Source organism: Typha angustifolia, chromosome 13 (assembly GCF_048772165.1).
Source record: "Typha angustifolia cultivar Huaian chromosome 13, ASM4877216v1, whole genome shotgun sequence".
Lineage (NCBI taxonomy): Eukaryota > Viridiplantae > Streptophyta > Magnoliopsida > Poales > Typhaceae > Typha > Typha angustifolia.
In genome coordinates, this window is record NC_133251.1 from 2,984,391 (window position 1) to 3,009,468 (window position 25,078).

Below are 25,078 nucleotides of genomic sequence, written 5' to 3' on the forward strand. Positions count from 1 at the left end.
TAAGGAGCCGCACGAGTTGCAGCGATTGCAGTACAGAGGGAGGTCCACCTTAGCCTCATTGAGAAGGGGGCCTACAAAAAATTACACAGAGGCACATATTTATATATATATATATGCTTAGATATTCTCACTTTTTATCATAATTCTGGATTAGTTTATAACTTTGCATCACGTATCCTAGCTAGATTAAAGTTGCCAAACTTAGATTAAAGTTAGGGGGGATTACTAAGTTGGCTCTGGTTGTTGGGTCGTAGTAAGTTGTGAAGATTTCAAATTACTCTACAAGAGAACTTGACCAACCTTTTAGGTATTTGTTTGGCAGTATGGTATCTGTCGTAGCTAATAAGTTGGCAAGGTATCTATCTTTGGGTCTATAATGGTGGAAAGTTGGGGGGATTATTCCTTCCTCTTCCTTCTACTCCTCTCTCTCTTCTCTCTCTCTGTATATATATATATATAGAATAGGAACATAATCTATTTAATAATCAAATTCATTTGTAATATGAATTCTACTGTAACTTAAATTTATGTAGAGTTGTAGCAGCCCCCCTAAGTCCCTAACTTCAAAGATATCTTACAAAAGGGTCCAGGAGATCTATGGAGGGAGTCATTGTTTCCCCTACGAGGCATGTGATTTGACATGGGCTCTCAATATGCTTGGATTTGTGGGGCAAGAAAGGATAGAAAAAGGCAAAGGAGATCATTGTCTTGTTGATCGATGCATGTATCTGTCTGGATAGAGTCCTTTTGACTCCAAAAACTAGTCAAAGCTAGTCCTTTTGTGCAAAAATTCTTGGGCTCCTCAAATTCTTCATTACTTCAATACCCATCAATTTGTCACCTTCCTCTCTCCCTCTCCCTCTCCCTCTCTCCAATATAATGTCAGAAATTATATTATGAATATCTTTTCAAATAACACACTGTTTGGTACTTTTATGGACTAACACCCATCATTCAGCTTATTTGTAATCCGGCCCCTAGTTTATGATTTATTTGCATTCATGGCGCTCTCTCTCTCTCTCTCTCTCTCTCTGTCTGTCATAGCATTCTAGCTCTCTATCTGTGTCTGTCTTCTCGCATGGTTCGAGATAACACGAGCTGGTGTCAGCTCACTGCCCAGCCCTCCTTTGTCTTTCCTCTCACTCCATTTCCCCATTTGTCTCCACACAAACAAACGCTTCTTCTCCCTCCACCCCTCCCTCTCTCTCTCTCTCTCTCTCTTTCTCTCTTCCAAGCTTCATTATTCACCGTAAGTTTGTGAATTGGAAAGAAGCAAGAGAGAGAACAGAGAGAGAGAGAGAGATGACCCATGTTTGGCTACTCTAATGTCAGGAGGAGGGGTGCATTAAAAGCTCTCTCCAGCTGCCATGGATGGATGGATTTCTTTTGGTTTTTCTTCTTTCTGGTCAAGTTTAACCCCAGTATATACGTACTATGGGTAGCCCTGTAGCCTATTGGGGGAGAGGCAAGGCAAAAGCTGATGCCATGAGAAAGGGATGGGAAAATGGCAGCTTGCTTTTGAGTTTTGGTAGGGACATGAGGGTGTGTGCGCATGGCACCACTTGTACTTTGCTTCTCCTCTTCTCCATTCTCTCTCTTTTTTTTGACTGCTTACCTCTTACCCCTTCTCTCAACTTTTGTTATTGCTTTTGAAAGATAATAAAGTCATAATGTATATTGTTAGTTAGTTAGTTAGTTAGTTAGTTACCCAAGAGAGCTTAAACCGAACTTAAATATATTTTTTAAAAAAAATTCAAAGACATAATATCTATCTATCATTTAGTAATCATTTTTTTAATGCAGGATGTGTTTTCTGAATACATTTGTCATCCAAGTAGAAAAGTGGTGAGCAAATGAATCATCATCACCTCTCATCCATCATTCAACATTGAGTAAATTAGCAACATATATAATTCTGTACCTATGGACCACATTGTCCCTAGCTAGCATTGTAGATTTAAGCTTCAAGGCCAAGTCTCGCTGACCTTTTCCTTTGATGCTACAACACTGCTCATGGTTACTGAAAGCTATGACCCATAGCTTCACAGGACCACCACCACTATTCATGGATGACTATGATGTATCATGACACTCCTCTAGTTTTTATTGTTCTATTTATTTTTATTTTTTTTAACATGAGTTACTAATCTAGTTAAAGAAAAAATACAGTTCAAATCAGGAGGAGGAGAAAGAGTAATCCCTATAAGAAGCCTGATTATAAAAGTACATAAATTTACGATGCACTAAAAGATATCTTGGGATCGAATTGAACACGGTGATGACTAGTTTAGAATTGCACTAAAAAGATGATCTGAGCAAGTTGTCTATCCACAGCCGTCTTAATGACGCTTCGACTGTTGAGTAAAATTATTATGATTTGTTTTTTTAAAAAAAAGAAAAGAAAAAGGTTACACTAAAGCAATTGATCTTTGCCTTTAGATTCACTTATACATACTTATATATAACAAGCTTAAAAAGGGTTGTTTGCTTTCAAGTGGAGTGATGATGGACCTCAAGATCCCCCCCCAAAAGGGATAATCTTAATGCTAAACTAACTACTTATTCTCATAAAGGGGTGGAAATGGGAATCATCACAAGGTTCCATTAGCATGATCTTTGGTTTGCATGTGGGAGACATGTTCTTTTGTTCCTTTGGTTTTGTACCACTGGTGGTGAGAAGTTATATATATATAAGAGCAATGGATAGTCTTTTATCTTATAGTGCTTGCTTTTGCTCATAATTGTGGATTTGTGAATGGCAAGTTGGCCATAATTAAGGGGGTAAAGTTGTTCTTGGATGTGATGGAAGATCCAATGGAAGTTAAGCCATGCATTTAATCTATAGTTTAAGTGCTTCAAATTATGTGAGATTTGGGTGTCATTGTCCTTCACGGAGGCATAAAGCTATAAATGCACACTGTGGTGGATGGAGCTAGGATTCTTTGTAGGGGTTAAAATATTTTAAGAATTTTATAAATTATATTCTATATGTTATTAATTTTATGATTCATATCTCGTTTTTAAAATTTTATAATCGGACTCTTACTTTTTCTCTATATTTTTTATTAATTTAAACAGTATAAAAATATATATATCTTATTATAATTAAGGAATAATTTATAAAATACTTAATTATAACTATCATCCTCATAGCATTATCATGTTTAACCTAGAGGTTTCGATCCCCAAATTAGAGTTGGTCGAGATGCTCAAGCTCGCTCCATCTTCTCGGACGAACCCTCGGTCAAAGCAATCACAAGAAAGATGGCAACTGCCACAAGTGGGAGGAGGAAGAATAGGGAACTCAAATATACTATCATACATAAATTAGTAATCACAAGAAGTATGGGCTGTCTATAATGTTATAGACTTAATGGGCCACATATTGCAATTATAGACATAGTTGGGCCCAATCCTCTACATTTGATCTAGAATTGGGTTCAAAATTTTAGTGGGCCCAAGCCCACTAGTATTGATTATCATAGAGATGATGTTCGACCTTTAGATCCCAATCTAACGGCCACGATGGCCAGTAGCTGATCTGGAACAACTCGGACGAGTTCCGAGTTTAAACTCGGACCTGGATTTTGGTCAGCGGAGAAGCCCAATTATAAAGATCTACGCCTCTTTAGCGGCAAAATTTACCTCGATTTATTTGATAATTTTCGTTCTTTTTTGTTCGTTCCGGAGGGGATTTTGGATTGGGTTTCGGCCGGTGAGGTTGTGATCTCTCTCGAGGAAGAAGAAGATGTCGTACGCTTACCTCTTCAAGTACATCATCATCGGCGACACAGGTACAAGGCGGTGGTTGGATTCAGATCTGCGGGTGAAGTAGGGTTATTGTTTACTTGTGCATTAGATGAGATATTTGTTTGAAAGATTAGGATATGCAGGTTTTGTTGGATTTGGATCTAGTTCGAGATGAGATATGTCTGCGTTGCAATTTGATCATAAAAGTTTGATGCGATCCCTAGGGCATCTTGCGCTACGTTATTATGGTGGTATTACGATTACCTTACTTTCTCAGGTGTGGGGAAATCATGCCTGCTGTTGCAATTTACGGATAAGAGGTTCCAGCCCGTGCACGACTTGACAATTGGAGTTGAATTTGGAGCTAGGATGATTACTATTGACAACAAGCCCATAAAGTTGCAGATTTGGGATACGGTTCGTCTCTGTGATCATAACACCATGTTTGGATTGTTGCTTTTGTTAAATTTTTCGTTTGCTCGTTTCGCAACATCTTATACTGTAAGATTCTTAAAAGACAAAAGGTCATTAGGTTTTATAAGATTCTATTTCGACCTGTATAGTTAGTAGGGCAGTCGTGGTTCACAACTAGAGCTTTGTAACAAGATTAGAGTGGTAGTGACCTAGGCTAGGTAAATAATGTAGCGCTTCATTTAATAAGCATTATAAGCTGATGTTCTCAGGCATTGTAGGTGTTTGGGATGTGCAAATTCCTTGAAAGGCCTGTCTTAGGAATGGTATAAGTTCCTTAAAGGTCCACATTTTGAAAAATGACTAAATAGGTAGGGTGTCTTAGGAACTTTGCTTTTGCAGCAAAGTTCTTATCTAATTGTTGTATATCTCTTAACTTAAGATAAACTTTATAGGATTGACCGATTGAACAAGCTTTGTAATATAAATACCTAGAAACACTATAAGAAAATGAGTGTAGCTAAGATTAGATTGTTGGAAACATTATTATGAGTGGTGTTGCTAGAAATACAAGAGAATAAATGATCACACATGTTCAGTTGGTAGTTTTAATTGAATAAACAATAGAAGTATATTGTTTTATATGGCAGTGAGAAACAATACGAGGTCCTGTGGCTTGATGGAGGAGGTATAAAATATAAGGTTGGGTTCTGGGAAGGATCCATTTACGGGATGTTTGGTACTTCGGATTGCGTCGCCTCATATATGCAACTTGGTTGATATTATATTTGTTGATCCAATTATATGGCAGTCATGCTGTTTTGGTGGTGTTTTATGATGACACTAAAAATTTAATATGGCATTTGGATTGAGGATAAGAGTTTTTTTAAACTAGTGTACTAACCAAACATTAAATTAAGGTAAATTGGGTTTAGGGGCAACCTATTTAAACCCGTTCTCCTTTCTCCTTTCCTTATCCATCCAACCATTTTTCTGTCTCTTGGTACCACAATGCTGATTTGTGCTACAAATAGATACTGCTATCACAGAAATTCAAATAAAAAGCTACTTGTGTCTAAAACAAAGAATTAGTTTCTGTTGATCTTTCACCTGACATAACCTACCTTATGAGATTTTCCTCATCAGCCACCACTTTGTCCATTCATGCATTTGATGCAAAGATTCCTTAACTACAGGCAGGCCAGGAATCCTTCAGATCTATCACTAGATCCTACTATAGAGGAGCTGCTGGTGCACTTTTGGTGTATGATATCACCAGGTAGTTTTTTCATCTCAGGTGCATTGTTCTTTGATCAAAAGATAATCTAGAGAAAAATTTGAGCAAGCCTCATTTGTGAGTCCCTTTTATCTGGAGTGCTCATTTCTTGTCTTTTTTTTTCCTTTAAATAATTGTCAGGAGGGAGACGTTTAATCATCTTGCAAGCTGGCTAGAAGATGCAAGGCAACATGCAAATGCTAACATGACAATAATGCTGATTGGGAACAAATGTGATCTGGCTCACAGGCGAGCTGTCAGCACTGAGGAAGGAGAGCAATTTGCTAAAGAACATGGCCTTATCTTTATGGAGGCCTCTGCCAAAACTGCACAAAATGTTGAGGAGGTGACTACATCTTGCTTCATTTGTTTACATTTACGGTCCAGATTCTTTTTTTTTAACTGTAACTTTCTGATATTGATTATCCATCCAGGCATTCATTAGCACTGCAGCAACAATATACAAGAAAATCCAGGATGGAGTCTTTGATGTATCCAATGAGGTTAGTTTTAAACCTCCATATTTGGCCAAAGTTTTTAAAGGACATAAGCAACATCAAACTTCATCTCATCCTTCTTTTAACCATACTTGGTTTTCTATGTGCTCTCCATGCTTCTTTCTTTTCACATGATAGTCAGATGCTATCTTTTGCGGAAAAACATACCATTCTCTGTTATAAAGTGTGAGATTGTCAGCTATAGGCAGGTGGTTGGAGGGCCCTATGGCACCTATGAACTTGATGATAGCCTATATGGTCGCTTAATGGCTCTAGCAGCTACATCAAATTGGAGAGATGAATTGAAAGATTATGCGTTATCTTAGATGATGGATATCATTTTATAAACATCTACCAAGAACGATACAAGTCAAGAGGAACTTTCAGCCTAGCAACATTTCATGTAAAGATGTGATCCTGCATATTCTATGATTACCAGGTTGGATTGCGCGGGTACACTCCTAAAATAGGCTCTTAAAGCACATGTTGATCCATAATTCTTATGCAAGAAACACTTGGTGCATCTCACTCTTATTTCTTTTATTATAAATGAAGGAAGATTGTCTTTCTAATGCCTTGCTTTCACTAGGCGCTTCTTAGAATTCATGACGGACTAGGCATTGCTTGCACTGGTAATCCTTTTAAGATAACATGAATCTCAGATACTGAGCTCTTGGCAGACAAGAGAAATTTAAAGACAAAGATATCGTTGGATTTGAGATAAATATGAGTGTGTTAATTGGATTTTGCTTCTGTAATTGGTCAATCTAGAATTACCAAGTGGAGCATTTTATGTCTCTTGATTCCACCTTTGCACTTCGTCATGATAATTTTGTATAAGATTCTTCGTTGGTTGTTTGCCTCATTCCCCATGTATCCAAAACTGCTTTGATTATTACAAGAAAGTTACAAATGACTTCATATAAATACTATTTTCCCCACTTTTGAGCGATAATCTTACATTGTGACTCTTGCAGTCTTATGGAATCAAAGTTGGATATGGAGGAATCCCTGGTCCTTCTGGAGGTAGGGATGGCTCCTCTTCTCAAGCTGGTGGCTGCTGCAGCTAAAGCTTATTTTCCTTGATGCTACCCTATGACTGATATTCCTTATTTCTTAATCTTTCCCGTCCTGTGAAAATAGCTTCTTTTGTGGTGATTAGTTGCTTATTCAACATCAGTGAAACTCCGAACCGATCAAATGTGCAGCTTGCTTGTCAGTAAATATTGTATAATCTCTCTTGACAACTAACACAATCCACTTTTAATTGCTACTCAAGCATATATGCTATTGCTTAAATGCTTCTATTTGGTCTTATTCTTTGTGGCATATATCTCTCTCTGAGTCTGAGGTGTACATCTATATTCTATTCAACTCAAGTGGAAAGCTCAAAATTTAGTCTTTTGGCTAAATATTACTGAGGCAAGTGCAATATAGCCGAGTTCTCTTGTATACAGACTGTATTGGGTGCGAAAGGATTCCATGTTAAAGAAACACTTGATGTGTTTGATACTGTGTCCATACACTATGCACTCCATAATCACTTTCTGTTCTCAATTATCATTGGCAAGTCTTTTATCCTGATGTGGATGACTTGAATTCTATAGATAGTGAAATAGCTTCCTTTGCTTCTGCTCCTTTCTATTTATTGTTTTCCTTGTCATAAATGTGAGACGATTGAGATGGTGTGCATTGTGATTCACAGTATTAAAAAAAATATTTGAATGAATTCATTGCGATTCAGAGTAATTGCAGATGAAGACCATATCTTGTGGAATCCACATCCATCTTAACTTACCCAATAAACTCCACCACCATCAATGTAAGGTGTTCTTTAGCTTGTGGAACCCGCTTGCGAAAACTCCGAACCCGAAAACGAATCCGATAAAAAGAATCACCAGCAGCACAAGCATGCAGAGGCAGCACGCCTTGCTCCGGCAGCACATCTCCGCCGTCCGATCAAATCCCGATTACCAAAGCAGACGAGATTGGAGAGGAGAGAAGAAGGCGAAGGCGAAGAAGGCGAAGATGAAGGAGCAAAGCGGCGTTGGGTACGGTGAGCGTGTACATAAAATTATGTAGGAGAGGAGGCCGCGAGCATATATACTTTTATGCGGACGGAAGCATATAATATAAAGTATATGGAGGACGAGGCGGTAGTGACACGTGGAAAGTAGCCGTAGGTTGGACGCAAGAGTTCCTCCTCCTTGGGGAGTGGGGACTAAGTAGTTTTCGAACTTACCATCAAGCACTATAAACCAAGGAGCTCAAGACTCTGATTTAAATAGCCATTATATGAATCTATAATATGAGAATATTTTTTTACCGACTTAAGCTTTAATCCATTGAGAATGAGTTTGGTACAAACCGGACTTACCGGATTCGCAACTATTCTGAATTCGACGAAACTTGTAAGTTTTGAAGAGATCCAGGAACAATCGAATCGAACGGATCCTCTTAGGATCCTCTTAAATTTTAAATATATATATATTTTTTTTATATAGTTTTTCAGCGAATCTAAAATTACAAGATTTAAATTGTTAGCTCTTAAGATATCGACCAAACAATAGCCGAATGTTAATTAGATCCTAACTTGATAGCCCACCAATGACTAAATAGATGCTAGGTTTAGTTTTTTGTATGAAAATAAAGAAATTGTTGTAAAAGAGAGGGGTTAGAAGTGAGAAAGGCCGGCTAAAGACTTGAGCGGTACCAATGGCTAGAGACAAATTAAGAGAGAAATAAAAACCAAAGCCAATTTACTTATCCAAAATAAATTTAAATTAGAATTTCTTCCACGTATTTATAGAGGCTCACCCTAAGAACTTATTAACTGAGTTAAACAATCCTAACAAAACCCACATTTTCATCGCGTTCGAACGCAAAATTTCTGTTTTCTGTCGATGCGAATATATGTAGGTATTCGAACGACCATGTTCGAATGCGTAATTTGTGGTATTTATTTTTGCGAACGTGTACGTATGTTCGCATCTCCGGTCGAACGCATCCCGACAAAAATACTTTTATTGCTTTTAACAAACTTATTTAGATAAATAGACTCATCCCAATAAACTCAATGCCACGCCTAGAACTAATATGGATCCAATCGTGTCACAGCTGTATAAATTATTTATTCGTTATTACAACAACAACAAAAAATAACGGTAACCACCGCGTTATTATTGTTGTAGTTCGTATGCGTTACTCTAGCCAATTTTAAGTGTGAAAATATTTAAAAATTTTGATTTTTCGTACTATTTAAATTGACAGTTTATTTATGATTTTTTTAAATTATACTTCATAATTATTAGTTAATTTATGTTACTTTCACACTTGTACTTTATGAATTTTATAATTTTATTATATAATATTGAATAATTATATTCTCGTTTCACAATTATTATACGTTCGTATTTTTGTGACTTTTGTATTTGTTACGTATTCACAGTTATATATTTTTTATTTAGCAGTTTTTCTTCATATAATTTCAGTTATCCAATACCTGTATTTTGTATGAATTTTATTATTAATTTACTTAGTTTTTAATTAGTACTAGTGTAGGTAATAGTCAATTTACATAATTTATAGTTTTACTATCTATTAGTTAGTAAAGATTCATTACTGGACTTCCATAGTTATGTGATGAGAGAACAAATATTATTACTATTCAACAAAGTAATATAATAACACAATTAAATTTAAAAAAAAGAAGACTATATTAAATGCACAATAAAATTTTATCTCCTCACTGTTCACTAAGAACAAAGGAAAACGTAGTAATTATATATATATATATATATAGTGGAAATCAATGACCCATATTTATCTCGAACCTCAACACTATTCTTATTAAAAGTATTCATGTACTTGAATGACAGAGAGACGGCAATTATGACACCACCTTATTGGATTAGCGTTCATGATAAAGAAGGATTATTAAAAATTAAATTATATTTATCAGTGAAAAAGAAATAAAGAAAGAAATAGTTTTACATAGAAATAGAAGGAGAAAATGGTAGCATTTTAAAAATTTAAAAACGAAATTTTCTCTTCTCCTCTTGACAGTTTTACACTCCTCCTCTCCGTCCACCTCGCTCACCTCTCGTCGCATCGAGAGTAACAGCTACCTTCTGCGAGCGACCCGGCGAACGGTAGCCGTTAACCCCCTTCCATCCAAAAACCCTAGGTCTGGTCGCGCCGGAGCCGTCGCCTACGATGGCCTCCCCCGCGGGAAACCCTAACCACCCGGGTCCCTTCGAGCTCAGCAAGCTCTTCAAGCCGCCCTCCGGAAACCCTAACCCTAACCCCAAGCCTAGCGCACCTCCTCCGTTCCAGCCGCCGTACCAGTCGCCGTCCCCGCCGCCCTCATCCGGCCAGTTCTCCTACCCCGCTGCCACCCCGCCGTTCCAACACCGCCCCTTCATCCAGTATTCCCCGGAAGTCTTTCACCGTCCCGGAGTCTCCTACCCAAACCCTAACCCTAACCTTAACCCTAACCCTAACGCCGGAGCAAGACTCATGCAGCTGCTCGGCAACGCCGCCCCCGCCCCCGCCCCACTCGAAACCGCGATCTCAATGCCCCCACCATCCTCCATCGCGCCGGAGTTTGCCTCGCCGCCTCCCGCTACCGCACCGACCCTGCAAGCCGTCCCGTCCGCTCCGCCGGCGATCTTGGCCGGCATGCAGCCATCACCGCCTTTGAGGGCTCCGAGCAGTAAGATGCCAAGGGGCCGGCATCTTGGCGGGGACAGGACAGTGTATGATGTGGATTCGAGGCTTCCAGGGGAGTCACAGCCGCCTCAACTCGAAGTGACACCGATCACTAAGTATACGTCGGACCCCGGGCTTGTGCTTGGACGTCAGATCGCCGTGAACCGGACATACATTGTGTACGGGCTCAAGCTCGGGAACATCCGGGTGCTTAACGTCAACACAGCATTGAGATCACTTCTCCGAGGGCACACTCAGGTCTTATCTCTGATAGATTCTATTCACTTGGCGGTTAATATGTGGAGAGTTCAATTTTGAAGTGTTTGTGATCGTATTTTATTCATTAAATTTAAATGTTCTTGTCTGATATATATTGACGCTTGGAATGGAAACTAAATACCAATTTTGCATGAATGATCTTGTTGTAGGTTTTCTTGTGTTTGAATGTTTAGAATGCTTTAAAATCATGCAATCATCAGATTTCTCTTGTGCATGAAATGATTTGGTACTTTAGATTTTAATATAATGATGTTAGAAATACTAAGATGTTCATGTGATCGATGCAACATGGATCATCTGTTAGTACCTTTTTGTTTCTATATTATCGGGAGCCGGTTCTTGTATATGGAAGAACTTCAGTTGATCATCGATTCACTGCATGGATCATATTAATTTGGTAGAAGAATTTATTGCTCATATCCCCTTACAGAATGAGTTAAGTTGTTGGTGCTTGCATCTGGGAAGCTTGTGTATATCGAGCATATTTGCTCCCCTGAAAATTAACACATGCTTCTTTTTATATGGACTATCGTTTGATATGCAAGTTCTATATAAGAGTTGTTTTTTTACTGTTGGAATTTTCATTGACAAGATTTGCAATTTCTCCAGAGGGTCACAGACATGGCTTTCTTTGCCGAAGATGTTCATCTTTTAGCAAGGTACTTTTCCTTTTAAAATTTTGTTGTGCAGTTTGTGCCTTCTTTTTTTTTTTTTTTTGCTATATTATGGCAGCTTACCTATTTTTCTTGCAGTGCAAGTGTAGATGGGAGGGTTTTCATATGGAAAATTGACGAGGGTTCTGATGATGAAAATAAGCCTCAAATTACGGGAAAAGTTATAGTTGCTATCCAGATAATAGGAGATGGAGAATCATATCATCCACGAATCTGTTGGCATTCTCACAAACAAGTACGTCCTTATATAATAGGGCACTCACATTGTGAATTTCTTTAAACTGTTCTTTAATTGCACATCGTCTCTATCTGTTGTGATCCCTGTTGTGCGAAAATTCATTTTCTTATGATATTATCACTCATTTGGAATTTGTGCTGTACTTTTTATTCGTATTGGATCTCATAATGTTGAAAATTATATTACAGGAGATTTTATTTGTTGGAATTGGGAACCGTGTGCTAAAGATTGACACGACAAAAGTGGGAAGAGGAAAAGAGTTTACTGCAGAGGAACCTCTTAAATGCCCCATGGAGAAGCTGCTGGATGGAGTTCAGCTCATTGGTAAGCATGACGGCGATGTGACAGAGTTGTCTATATCTCAGTGGATGACGACTCGTCTAGCTTCATCATCAAAAGATGGCACGGTTTGTATCTTCTTACCTACTAGTTAATCGCAGATTGAATTAATGAAGGATATTTACTTGTCAAAATGTTTGTCTAAAACTAGCTGCCATGTACTCAATTTGAATCATGTAAGTATTGAAGTACATCATGCCTACCCAACAGTAGGTTGTTGTATACATTATTGAATGAAGCTCAACAGCTATGAGGTGTACACCATATCCCATATACCAAGTTAAAGATTTATTGAGCATAATAGCTGAAACCTTTTGATTTTCTCTGCTGATACTATTTGATAGTTTAAGATAAATTATGAGATTAAGTCTGAGTTTCAACTAGGGTTGAATTGATATTAAGTGGCAGTTTCTGTTTGCCATGCACTTCTTGGATTTTGTGAGCTTAGGTTGGTTCTCGTCGTACTGATTATGTACTTCGGATGATTATATTACCCTGTCTAGTGAGGAAGCTGATTAGGAAATTTGTTTTCATGATAAAATATGTGAAGTTTCCCTTAATGGAAAGTTGAGAACTTGTCATCTCTTGTGGAAAATTGTGGCATAAAGCTTTGTTATCTACTCAATTTATGTTTATACCTTATACACTGCTGAGAAGCTGTAAAAAGATGCAACTGCTGCTGCTGTTAAAGATGACATGACCTTTGTGTTTTCAGCACTTCGGTTGCTCCACCATCTTTCATTGTTGCGTTATTTCTTATCCTTCATTTTCTAGCAAGATGTTCCAAGTGCAAGCACTTGAGTCCCGGTTGAAAGGGCTGTATCTTTTCTTTTTCTGGCACTATCCCATTCCCTGCTTTTTTGATATGGGTACAAGCAGGGGCCTGAACATGCATTTCTGTTTGTTTGCTGGTTGGGGTTGCTCATAAGTCATAACATGAAGCAAGTGTGTCATATGGATCTCTATATTCTCTATGATCTATTCGAGATTTTATCTTGCCTACTTATGAGCCAAGAGATATTTAATGTCTTGGGAGGGAACAACATTTTATTCTTAAAAGAAGTAATTTTATAAAAACTATCTTTAGGTTCTTGATACATAAATTTCATCCATCAACAATAATAACTATTTTGTGGAAATCCATTTATTTTACAGGTAAAGATCTGGGAAGACCGCAGGGCTGTTCCGCTTGCTACATTGAGACCACATGACGGCCAAGCTGTTAATTCAGTCTCATTCCTGACATCGCCTCAACGCCCTGATCACATTAATCTTATTACGGCGGTACAAGTTCTTATAACTTTTATGAGTATATGGTTAGTAGATAGTAGATGCCACTCTATTAGTAGACTTTGGATATTTGTGCCTATTCTTTTTCTACTTTTTGTTGACTATCTTTATCTTTTGTAGATCCATTATATTACATCAAGTTTGTTAATAATGAAAATGTTCAAACTTCAAAGAGATCTCCTTGTTATGAAAATAGGTTGCAATGGGAGCCAAGTCCAATTCAGATTAAAAGATCGCTCAAACATGAGACAAGCTTTAAATAATTTGACCAAGTGTCACCAAAATAAGTTTGAGTTTATTTACTATTTCAATTTTCAAGTTCAAGATTGACTTGTTTATGCTCTAATATGCAAAGTAGGGCTTGAGCTTGGGTACTGTATAGCCTAATTTATCTCAAGCTTTAATTTCAGCAAGATGATCGCAAATAGCATTCCTAGAAAATTTTGGCTGTCAGTGTATTTAGTTTCATAATCTGTGGAAATAGTTCTGCATTTACTATGATCTGATTTCGGATGAGTTCTGACTGTTCTCATTTATATTGTAGGGCCCTCTTAACCGAGAAATAAAACTTTGGGCTTCTGAGAGTGAGGAAGGCTGGCTATTGCCAAGTGATTCTGAATCATGGTGCTGTACTCAGACCTTGGATTTGAGAAGTTCTTTAGAACCTCGGTTTGAGGAGGGATTTTTCAACCAAGTTGTTGTTTTACCTCGTGCAAGCTTGATAATACTTGCAAATGCAAAAAAAAATGCTATTTATGCAGTTCATGTTGATTTCGGTCCATATCCAGCTTTGACATGTATGGACTATATAGCAGATTTTATTGTTGCAATGCCTATTTTAAGTTTGACAGGAACAAATGAATGCCCACCTGAAGGGGAACAGGTGGTTAAATTGTACTGTGTACAGACAATGGCCATTCAGCAGTATATGCTGGACTTATCACAATGTTTACCTACACAAACTGAAAATGCTGAACTGGGGAGAGAGGCTTCTGTTCCTCGTGTTATTGATGTACCTTTTTCGGAAGTAGCTGCTCACCCTTCTATCAGACCTGCTCTCTCTGATCTGCCTGTTGGAAGTGCTTCACCAAAACCATCACCTACAAGTAGCATTGCAGAGAGTGCAGGTGCAACCTCATATCCTTTGACCTCAGTTACTTCAGAGGTCACTAGTGGTTGTGATTTGTCTACATCAGATCTTGAAGTTAAACCATCCGCACCTCTGCTTTCATTTGCAGAGGCTGATGCTATGCAGGTTACAACATCACCTATTGCTTTAAATTTTGACTTTTCAGGGAGATTGCCTGCCATTGAAAGTCCTTCAGAAGGTTCTGAGCAAGGGCCATCACTTAGGAATCATGATGGCAACCATTCAGTTTATGGTGGTGCAGTTGATAGAAGTGAAACTTTGCTTTCAGATGCACCTGATGCTCCTTCCGTAAAGGAAATCTCAGGAAAAGGTGAACCTAAAGCTGGTCAAACTGATACTTCATTTGTCCCAAAATCTCATTTGATGTTTAAGATGGCTGGCAACGCAACACACCTAATAACTCCATCTGAAATCTTGTCAGGTGCTATTTCTTCCTCCGAAAGCACTTTTGTTACTCAAGGCCTGAAAAGTGAGGTAACAATTCAAGATATGATTGATAATAACAACTCTGAGAGTGCAGAGATGGAAGTAAAAACTGTTACTGAGAGTAGATTAAATCAAAATATGGACCTTGACACAGCGAAAGTGCCTCAAGTAGCTCTCGAGGGCAGTACTGAGAAACTATTCAAAACTTCAGAATATAATGTCGAGATGATCAAGGGAGGTCCTCCACTAGCTGACTCTGACAATATGGAAGAGCCACGCTTTATAGATGACAGTGCACTGCCTCCTGGAACTCATGATGAAGTTCAAAACAGCGCAAAAGATATTGCAAAGATTGAAGCAACTTCTGTTTCTACAACATCACAGTCCCCATCTACTAAAGGCAAGCAGCAGAAAACAAAGACATCTCAAGTGTCAGTTCCATCATCCCCCTCATTAACCCCTTTTAACTTTACTGATTCTCCGACTGAACTTGGAAATAAAGAAAGTTCTCCAACTGATACAGTTCTTCCGCAAATTTCAGCAATGCATGACATGCTAAACCAGGTGATGAGATATGAACTGTCAACATTGTTTATGCACAGATATTTATTTGCATCCTGCCAACATTTTTTTCATTTTTCTTGTATTTTCTCATAATCTATCTTATTTATGTCCTAGTTGCCATTGGAAGTAATGGACTCAACACTATTGAACAATTAAATGGATCATAAGAGGCTTAGTATTTTTTTCTGATATATGACAGCTATTTTCTACTTCTTGACAGTCCATCGGTGTCATATTCTTGCTGATATGAGTTAAGTCGTGTATTTCACCTGTCTGTATTCTTCATAGTTATTACCTATTTACATGGACTGTTATGCAGCTTGTTGCAATGCAAAAGGATTTGCAGAAGCAGATGAGTGGGATTGTTGCTGTTCCAGTTGGCAAGGAAGGGAAAAGAATGGAGGCATCCTTAGCACGTAGCCTTGACAAATCTATCAAGGCTAATGCTGATGCTTTATGGGCCCGCTTTCAAGAGGAGAATGCAAAACGTGAGAGGAATGAGAGGGATCAAATGCAGCAGATAACTAATATGATTGCTAGCTCTATGAACAAGGATCTGCCTATGATGTTAGAAAGGGCTTTAAAGAAGGAACTGTCAGCTTCTGGGCCAGTTGTAGCTCGGGCAATCACACCAGTTATTGATAAGACCATATCTTCAGCTATAGCGGACACATTTCAGGTTACAGTAAACTTCTTCGTTCACAATTTAGCTTTAAATTTACCCAAATATCGCCTCATTAATCCTATCCTTTTCAGAGGGGAATTGGAGATAAGGCAGTGAATCAGTTGGATAAGTCTGTTAATTCAAAACTTGAGGCTACAGTAATGAGGCAAATCCAAGCACAATTCCAAACTTCAGGCAAGCAAGCTCTTCAGGTATGCCAGTTGAGTTTGTTCTATACGGCTGTAGTTTCTGGCTGCTTCTATATGGCTGTGCTTCCTGACTTCTTTAAGTATCTTAATATAGGAACCAAATCACTAGCTTTACCCTGATAGACTTAAATATCCTAGAGTTAAAGCCGTTTATTTTAGGCTCTTAATTTGCTAAAGTGAGAAATGCATGTGTTTCTTTTCCGCCTTTTGATGGTAGGTTGCTTACTTTATGTTGCCAATTCGCACAAATTAATGTTGCTGATCTGTTTGAGATGTCTTTCGTTCGAGGCACAAGTCTGGTATGTAGTCCAGAATTTATTTCACCAATGCATGCACATGCAGGATACATTACGATCTTGCTTGGAATCATCGGTTGTTCCTGCATTTGAGCAATCTTGCCGAGTTATGTTTGAGCAAGTTGATGCTGCATTCCAGAAAGGCATGTCTGAACATACTGCTGCTTCTCTGCAACAACTTGAGGCTGCACATACTCCACTAACACTTACTTTAAGAGTAAGTGCTCATGTTTCCAGTAGTATTTGTCACTTAGCAGTTGGTTTCAGGATTGAATTATTGGGTATAATACTTTATCATTTTAGCTGAATCAGTATTATAATGAATAGTCAGTAACCATTTTGTTTCTTTACAGGAAGCTATCAACTCTGCATCTTCAATCACCCACAATCTCAGCAGTGAACTAGTTGATGGCCAGCGCAAACTTTTAGCTCTTGTTGCATCAGGAAGCACCAAAGCTTTAAATCCTACAGCTATGCAGGCTAACAATGGCCCGATGGCAGGTCTACCTGAGATGGTGAGGCTCTTCAGTTTTCATTGTGTTGATTTCTCTCTTTTATCCGTTCTGGGTGCTTTCGAGTTAAATTGTGTAAATCTGAACGATCTCAGGGTCGAGGCTCTTATGCAAAGTATGTTAGCTTATGAAATACTTCATGTGCAGGCCTTGTCTGTTCAGCAGGTTGAAGCACCACTGGACCCAACAAAGGAGCTAAATAGATTGATATCTGAGCGGAAATATGAGGAAGCATTCACAATGGCTCTTCAAAGAAGTGACGTCTCTATGGTCTCTTGGTTATGTTCTCAGGTATTATGTGTCTTCTCATAGTCGCCAATGTATTATGATGCTGTTTGCCATGAAGTTGTCTTTGCATGAAAAGGTTTCATAACTTGAATACGGCTGTCATAATCAATCTTTTGCATTGCCTATCTTTTCTTCAGGTCGATTTGCATGAGATGTTATACATGGTACCGCTTCCACTAAGTCAAGGAGTTCTGCTCTCTCTTCTTCAGCAGCTGGCCTGTGACATTGGCAATGAGACATCCCGAAAGGTTGTATGGATGACAGATGTAGCTGTATCAATTACTCCGACAGATCAGATGATCTCTGTACATGTACACCCAATATTTGAGCAAGTCTACAACATACTGGCTCACCAGATGTCACAACCCATACCCAAAGGACTTGAAGGTGCCAATATTCGGGTATTGATGCATGTTATAAACTCGGTACTGAGGAGTTGTAAATGATCACCATCTCTGTTCCCGTCAGCATTTTAATGTGCAGAATCACAGGGTATCTTTCTGCTTGAAGCTTGTAAAGAGAACAAAGAAAAAAAAGGAAAAAAGAAAAAAGAAAATAGAGAAGATGTGGAACTAACTAATGCTTCTGAATTTATGTTACTGTCTAGTGTAAATTTGGCATCGAGTCTGTAACATCCCTTTCTATTCTGTATCTTGCCCTTGAAACTGCTTCAGATGTGAAATTACTTCACAAGAGATGTCCCTTAGTTTTTGTCAGTCTGTTGATACTTGTATTTGTTTTTTCGAGTAACACGGTCTACCTAGTGGCTTGTAGTAAGTTTAATGTTACCAGGAAATATCTAGAGTTATGTTTGTGATGTCTAGACTTCAGATCTCTAACTCAAGGGGCCCAACTGCTAGTGTAGAATCTGCTAGAGTACAAGCTACTACTGGAGGAGCAGGTTGTGGAATGTTTCTTTTGCTTTAATCCAACGTAGTTCCCTACCTACCGTAGTGCCTGCCCACTTCCAGGGAAGCAGGTGTAATGGTCCATCAAAGGAGTCAATTTTTTGGATCTTGTAATTGAGAACAATAAAGGAGTCAAATTTTCTTTCGTTCTTTTTGGTTCTTTAGAATAAAAGACTCAAGGTAAAAGGAAGGCATGGGAGTGGGACTGGGAGTGGGAAGGTCAATTACGATATATACATACTCTAAACAATCTACAATTACAAAAAAAGCCCTCCTGAGTGGAATACGTGCAAGAGACCTCGATCCCCATCAGAATCTCCACTAAACGCGGCCTACCAGCATTGGTCCGTCTCCCACCTCCGCCTCGGCGACGAGGCGAACCGAGTCCGCCCGATCGACAGGTCGTACCTCGCCCTCGCCGCCTCGTCGGAGAGCGTCTCGTACGCCCGCCGGATCTCGATGAACTCCTCCGGCGCTCCGCCGCATCCGCCGGCGTCTGGGTGGGCCTGCTTCGCCATCGACCGGTACGCCGCCCTGATCTCCGCCGCCGTTGCCGTCTCTCTCACCCGTAGCACCTCGTATGGGTTCCTGTGCCTCGTCGTCGCCGACGACGCCATCGTCACCGCTCGCGGCGGCGGGCAGAGGCGGCGATGCGCGGCGATTCGCGGGAGGGAAGAGACTCCGGATAAGGTTAGTGCTCCTGCCATTTCGAATTGGAAGTAGGATTAGGGTTATTGAGGCGAGAGGTGAAGAGAAGAAGGGCCAAGGCGTTATTTATAAAGGGAGAAGACGCTGTAGAGCGAGAGTGACCCCTCGACATGGGGACCGATGTCTCATTTTCGAGGTGTTTGTGGGAGTTATTTACCGAACTAAACCCATTATATATATATATATATATTTTTATTAAAATAAATTATTACTTAAATTTATTATCAAATGATTATTTTAGTAATTTTATTCTCAGATAATTTTTTTATCTTAATTACTAAAAAACTAAACTAAAAAATATATATATATATATAAACTATTAAATTAATCATCGTTTGATGATCAGATAAAAATACTGATACATTTTGTTAAAAAGGAATTTAAAACAGAACAAATGTGGTCAAAAACTCTGTTTGTGAGGCCGGGTGATCCTCGTTTCTAGAAGGGAAGATTAGTCGGCGGCTATAATAGTCAGTATTCTACTTTGCGTTGACGAAAAACAAAACGAGACAAACTCGGAGCCATTGGAAGTACGTACAAATGGGGGTGTTATTCTGTGTGTGTGTTTGTGCCTCGTAATAATATGGGTCCCATGCAAAGGTAATAGTCATGGAAGATTCCAAGAAGAGGTTAGAATCTTTGGCGTTTGCATTCTGCCGCGAGAATAAATAGAATCCCATTCATCTGGAACTCCTCCACACCCACCTTACGTTAGCCATTGCGTCTCCCCAGATTCCATTCCAGAACTCTCTCAAAACTTATATATATATATATATGCTCTAATAAGTTGTTAGTTAAGCAAAGAGCATATAATACCTGGCTTCTTTTCTAGAAGGATTTCATGAGCCGTCCAACTCTTCATTTAGTTGATGGTTGACCAACGGAGTGTTTGTCTTCCGACGTTCTGAATTAAAAATTCTTTTTGGTCTTTAGCTTAGTACGTGACAAGGCATATTCTAGAAGCTTGTAATTACCACTAGAGAATTTCTTTTTAGAAATAGAAAGAATGCATGTATTTTTTATTAGTTATTTGATGTGTATGATTAATTTAGAAGGATTTTCTAGTAATTTAAATTTATCCATTGGTTAGGCTCCTGAAAGCAAGCATTTAGTATGTAGACAAGAATTGAGTTATAATGGAGAGCGAGTATTTGTTAGATTGATCTATATGTTTTAAATATTATGAATCTAAGTTTGTATGTAATGGAGAGGATCTCAATTAGAACGACTAATTATTAAAATTATGACAGATGACGTGGGTTTCTGTGATTAAAAAATGAAACTAGAAGAGCAATTTTAATGGAGCAGCAAACAGAGTTCGTGGCGTAAATAAGAAAAGGGAAATAAGTCGAACACCTTCTCTCTCTCTCTCTCTCTCTCGCTAGTCGGAGTTCATGAAGAAGCTTCTCCTTCTCTCTCCTCTCTCCTCCACCCAATGCGTTAAGCCTACTATTCTACGCCTCTCCGCCCAGTTCGCTGCCTCCATTACCACAGCCGTCGCCGACTCGGACCCGTCGGAGGACAACCAAGAAGTCGACTCCTCTCTCATCATCCAAGAAAAGGACCTCCTCCGTAAGAGTGACAAAACCCAACTCGGGCTTCACGTCCTCGACCTTATAGACGCCGGTGCTCTCGAACCCACCTCCCAAATCTACTCCTGTCTCCTAAAGAAATGCACCCAGTTGAAGAAACTCAAGGAAGGATCCGTCATTCATAAACACTTGTTGAATTCTCGATTCAAAGATGACATCTTTTTCCAGAACGCCATTGTCAATTTGTACTGTAAATGTGGGAGCTTGGAGGATGCACGGAAGACGTTCGAGGAAATGCCTAACAGAGATATGGTCACTTGGACCGCTCTAATCACTGGTTACGCCCAGAATGATCGGCCAAATGAGGCGCTCGAGCTGTTTCCTAGGATGCTTGAGCTTGGATTAATGCCAAATGGGTTCACTTTTGCGAGTGTCTTCAAAGCTTCTGGAGCCTCTTCTTGGGATAGAATTGGTGAGCAAATTCATGCCTTATGCATCAAGTATGGCTGCGATTTGGATGTTTATGTTGGAAGTGCTTTGTTGGATATGTATGCACGACATGGGAAAATGGATGAAGCTTGTACAGTATTTGATTGGTTGGATTCTAAGAATGAGATCTCATGGAATGCTTTAATCGCTGGCTATGCACGACAGGATGATGGAAAGAATGCTATTAAGAAGTTTTCAGAGATGCAAAGGAACTGTTTTGGGGCTACCCATTTCACTTATTCAAGTGTTTTTAGTGTCTGTGCTAGTACTGGAGCTTTGGAGCAAGGTAAGTGGGTGCATGCCCATATGGTAAAATCTGGACAGAAGCTTACTGCTTTTGTCGGAAACACTCTCTTAGATATGTATGGCAAGGCAGGGAGCATAGATGATGCAAGAAAGGTATTTGACCGTTTGGATAAGAAAGATGTTGTTTCTTGGAATTCTATGCTTACTGCCTTTGCACAACATGGTCTTGGTAAGGAAGCAGTCCGCCTCTTTGAGGAGATGCGTAGGTTTGGAGTTCAGCCAAATCAGATTACTTTCCTCTGTGTTCTGACTGCTTGTAGCCATGGAGGGTTACTGAGGGAAGGAAAGTATTACTTTGAGTTGATGAAGAAGTACAAGGTCGAACCGGAGGTTGATCATTATGTGACAATTGTTGATCTTCTTGGTCGAGCTGGACATCTTGATCAAGCCCACGACTTTATCAAGAAAATGCCTATTCGACCAACTGCTGCTGTTTGGGGAGCTTTGCTTGGATCTTGTAGAATGCACAGGAATGCAGAACTGGGGCAGTTTGCTGCTAAGCATGTGTTTGAACTTGACCCACATGATGCTGGTCCACATGTGTTGCTATATAACATCTATGCTTCTGCTGGTAGATGGGATGATGCTGCTAAGGTAAGAAAGATGATGAAAGAGAGCAAGGTGAAGAAAGAGCCTGCTTGTAGTTGGGTGGAGATAGAGAACTCAGTCCACATGTTTGTGGCGAACGATGAGTCCCACCCTCAAATTAAAGAGATATACAAGATGTGGGATAACATCAATGGGAAGATTAAGGAAGAAGGATATATTCCAGATACAGGTTATGTGCTTTTACACGTAGATGAACAGGAAAGGGAGGCAAAGTTGCAGTATCACAGCGAGAAGATTGCTCTTGCATTTGCGCTGCTGAACATGCCACCTGGGGCAACCATTCGTATCATGAAAAATATTAGGATGTGTGGAGACTGCCACTGTGCTATTAAATATGTTTCTAAAGTAACACAGAGGGAGATCATTGTAAGAGATACGAATCGGTTCCATCATTTCAGCAATGGTTCTTGTTCATGTGGAGATTACTGGTGATTGATGACATTCAAGATATGATAGTTTGATAAGCAAAACAAGAATATGAAGATACAGTTATAATGATACGAAATGCTTCTCATAGAGCTTGTCAAATGATGGAGAGAGTTCTTGGAAAGCATTATAAAATGATTAGAAACTCTCAAGGATGCACTTTTAGATTTCAAGGTCCATATCAAGTAAGTTGGAATTCTCCAAGACCAGTTTGTGAAGCTGAGCTCATATATGACTCGTATTTGGTATGTAATTTCTGTGTCCTTGTTGATTAGTCTTGTGGCTGTCGAGTTTTTCATTAATGAGTTTATTAGTTTAGTCTGCATTTGTAGACTTGATAGGCAGATCTTCCATCTTGGTGAATACTTGAGTTCTGCTCCCTATTTGCTCTTTATCTCATCTATCTTCTTGTTTTATTCTTTGCAACTTTATGTTTCTCCTTTTATTTTTCCAGTGTACATGCCATTTTGGATTGAGGATATTCTTTCTTTTGGTGAATACTTGTGTTCTGCTCCTTGTTTTACTCTTTGCAACTTTACAATTCTCCTTTTTTTTTTCCCAGTGTACATGCCATTTTGGACTGAGGAAATTCTTTCTTTTGGTGTCGATGTTTGTTTAGTAAGCTTCCAAGCATTTGTATCTCTTCTTATGATTAAATATAGTTTGTTCGGCTCCTGCCAGTTACATTAATCTCCTCTAACAACATGGACTTATTATTTTCTTTTCTTATTTGGTTGTGCTTCTCTCTTGTCTGTTTCTTGTAAAATTCTTAAACATAGTTGAAGTATCTCTTGTAGGGCAAGGGACCAGCAACCTCTTAACAGTATTGTTATCATTTGAAGTATTGTTTGATTAGCTCAATTTCATCAAGTTGATTAAGATCTAATTTCAATGGATCTTGTATGTAGCTTTATGTTGTGGATATTGATATTTTACGATATGCCAATTATTTCAGCACTTTCTAATTCTAGTGTGGAAACTGGAAACATGACAGGCAGCAAAGTATATGTGTGAGTGGAACTGATCATGGCTAATAGTAAAGCTGCAATGGAAAAGAATCATTTTGCAGCATAGAAACTTATGCATTGCCAGACTATATAATGTCACGAAATGGATATATAACATGTAAACATGTTATCATCATCTCCATGCTTTAAGAATCTCTTTGCTATTTCTCGTTAGGGAGAACTTGCTCCTTATTGAGTCTGTTGGTGCTAAATATACCTTGAATGTTCGTTTAGAGGTTTATTTGAGTTCTATGAACTACCAAGTTCCAGAAACTTTTTGTCTGTCACTTTCTTTGAACTTCCATAACATTTGCATTTAGTTTCTCTTTCAACTAACATAGTATTTGACAGAGGCATTGTCCTATTAAATGGGCACTCCTATACTGCAAATTCAAGATTATTTCCCTGATGCATTTTCAAACTGTTTCTTATCTTGGGTTCTTGCATTTATTTTTTTGCAGCTCCAACTTCCAAGTACAAAAAGGTTGTATGAGCAGTGCACAATATTTGGATTATTGATGGTTCTTGCTAATAGTTATTTCTGAGAAGAAGAAAAGGTATTTCCGTCATGCTTACATCTATTTTCAGCTTTGAAATTTAAATTTCATCATCATTTTATAACTCACCAATCTTAGGATACTACAATTCATGACATGTTAAATCACTCTTTAAATTTTTTAGGGAAATTTGCCAAAAGAACATCTCCTTTATGTGTTTATTATGGTCTGGACCTACCTTATAGTTTTTTTTCCATTAATGCTCGCATCTTCTACATAAAAGTACTCATTTAACACCCTGAGTTAATTTTTACTCATCTCACCTTAATATATAACAATAGAGCTCTTCTTCCATATCTTTCTTTCTATATGGGTGTTTAGTATGGAATACAAATCTTGCCATCGATTGACCTAAGATATAAATGAGATTCTGTGCCAATTTCCTTCTAAACTGGTTATTAGATAGAGTGACTAAAGAAATGTTGTTTTGGATATTATTTCAAATGCTGAGAGGATAAACATATTTAAGTTAAACTCTATGGATTTTGAATGAATATATTAGATTTGAATCCTATCTTTCAAAACAGAAAAAAAAAAGGATTTGAATTCAATTTTTAAGTATATCATGGGACAAGAGATTTATATGGGATTGGAGACTATTATTATTTTGAATCAGATAAGGTAAATATGAATCTAATTGAATGGTTTAAGATGTTATGTGAAAACAGACGGGATATTAATAAAAATGTGGAGCGTTTATATAAGAAATTTTAATTAAATAATGTAGCAACAATTGTGATATTTTTAGAGTTTACAATGTCAATTATGTAAAAATCCTGAACTAATTTTTCTTTTTGTTATTTCAGATAGAACTTGGAAGTTGGAACGTATTGCGAGTATCTAAATAAGCCCTCCACGCCACTGAGAGCCACGTGTCAGCATGCATGCCACGTCGCATGCCACGCGTGCACAACCCCTCTCCCCTCTCCCCTACTATATAAGCCCTCAAAAAGAAGAGGTATA

General features: G+C 38.5%; 3 protein-coding genes across 8 annotated transcripts; all 3 read left to right on the forward strand.

Annotated features, from left to right (window-relative positions):
* The first annotated feature begins 3,635 nt into the window (after nucleotides 1-3,635).
* Nucleotides 3,636-7,239, forward strand: LOC140775018 (ras-related protein RABB1c). Its single transcript, XM_073118237.1, has 6 exons — nucleotides 3,636-3,794; nucleotides 4,028-4,167; nucleotides 5,358-5,440; nucleotides 5,579-5,783; nucleotides 5,872-5,940; nucleotides 6,912-7,239. Exons 1-6 carry the CDS (start codon nucleotides 3,749-3,751, stop codon nucleotides 7,002-7,004), a joined length of 636 nt encoding a protein of 211 aa, XP_072974338.1. The 5' UTR covers nucleotides 3,636-3,748; the 3' UTR covers nucleotides 7,005-7,239.
* Nucleotides 7,240-9,977: 2,738 nt separating this feature from the next.
* Nucleotides 9,978-18,390, forward strand: LOC140773099 (enhancer of mRNA-decapping protein 4-like). 4 transcript variants are annotated; one of them, XM_073115473.1, is made up of 13 exons: nucleotides 9,978-10,902; nucleotides 11,533-11,582; nucleotides 11,676-11,832; nucleotides 12,024-12,242; nucleotides 13,330-13,458; nucleotides 14,009-14,924; nucleotides 15,036-15,604; nucleotides 15,924-16,283; nucleotides 16,361-16,480; nucleotides 16,820-16,990; nucleotides 17,127-17,288; nucleotides 17,433-17,576; nucleotides 17,711-18,390. In XM_073115473.1, exons 1-13 carry the CDS (start codon nucleotides 10,150-10,152, stop codon nucleotides 18,017-18,019), a joined length of 4,059 nt encoding a protein of 1,352 aa, XP_072971574.1. In that variant the 5' UTR covers nucleotides 9,978-10,149; the 3' UTR covers nucleotides 18,020-18,390. The 4 variants fall into 4 exon arrangements, with proteins under 4 accessions (XP_072971574.1, XP_072971575.1, XP_072971576.1 ...); XM_073115474.1 differs by having other exon boundaries at nucleotides 14,009-14,591; nucleotides 14,703-15,604; XM_073115475.1 differs by having other exon boundaries at nucleotides 14,009-14,591; nucleotides 14,760-15,604.
* Nucleotides 18,391-20,028: 1,638 nt separating this feature from the next.
* On the forward strand, nucleotides 20,029-25,078 carry LOC140775115 (pentatricopeptide repeat-containing protein At3g24000, mitochondrial). 3 transcript variants are annotated; one of them, XM_073118377.1, is made up of 4 exons: nucleotides 20,029-22,796; nucleotides 23,114-23,169; nucleotides 24,020-24,115; nucleotides 24,922-25,078. In XM_073118377.1, exon 1 carries the CDS (start codon nucleotides 20,584-20,586, stop codon nucleotides 22,555-22,557), a length of 1,974 nt encoding a protein of 657 aa, XP_072974478.1. In that variant the 5' UTR covers nucleotides 20,029-20,583; the 3' UTR covers nucleotides 22,558-22,796; nucleotides 23,114-23,169; nucleotides 24,020-24,115; nucleotides 24,922-25,078. The 3 variants fall into 3 exon arrangements, with proteins under 3 accessions (XP_072974478.1, XP_072974477.1, XP_072974479.1); XM_073118376.1 differs by lacking the exon at nucleotides 23,114-23,169; XM_073118378.1 differs by lacking the exon at nucleotides 23,114-23,169 and having other exon boundaries at nucleotides 20,029-22,736.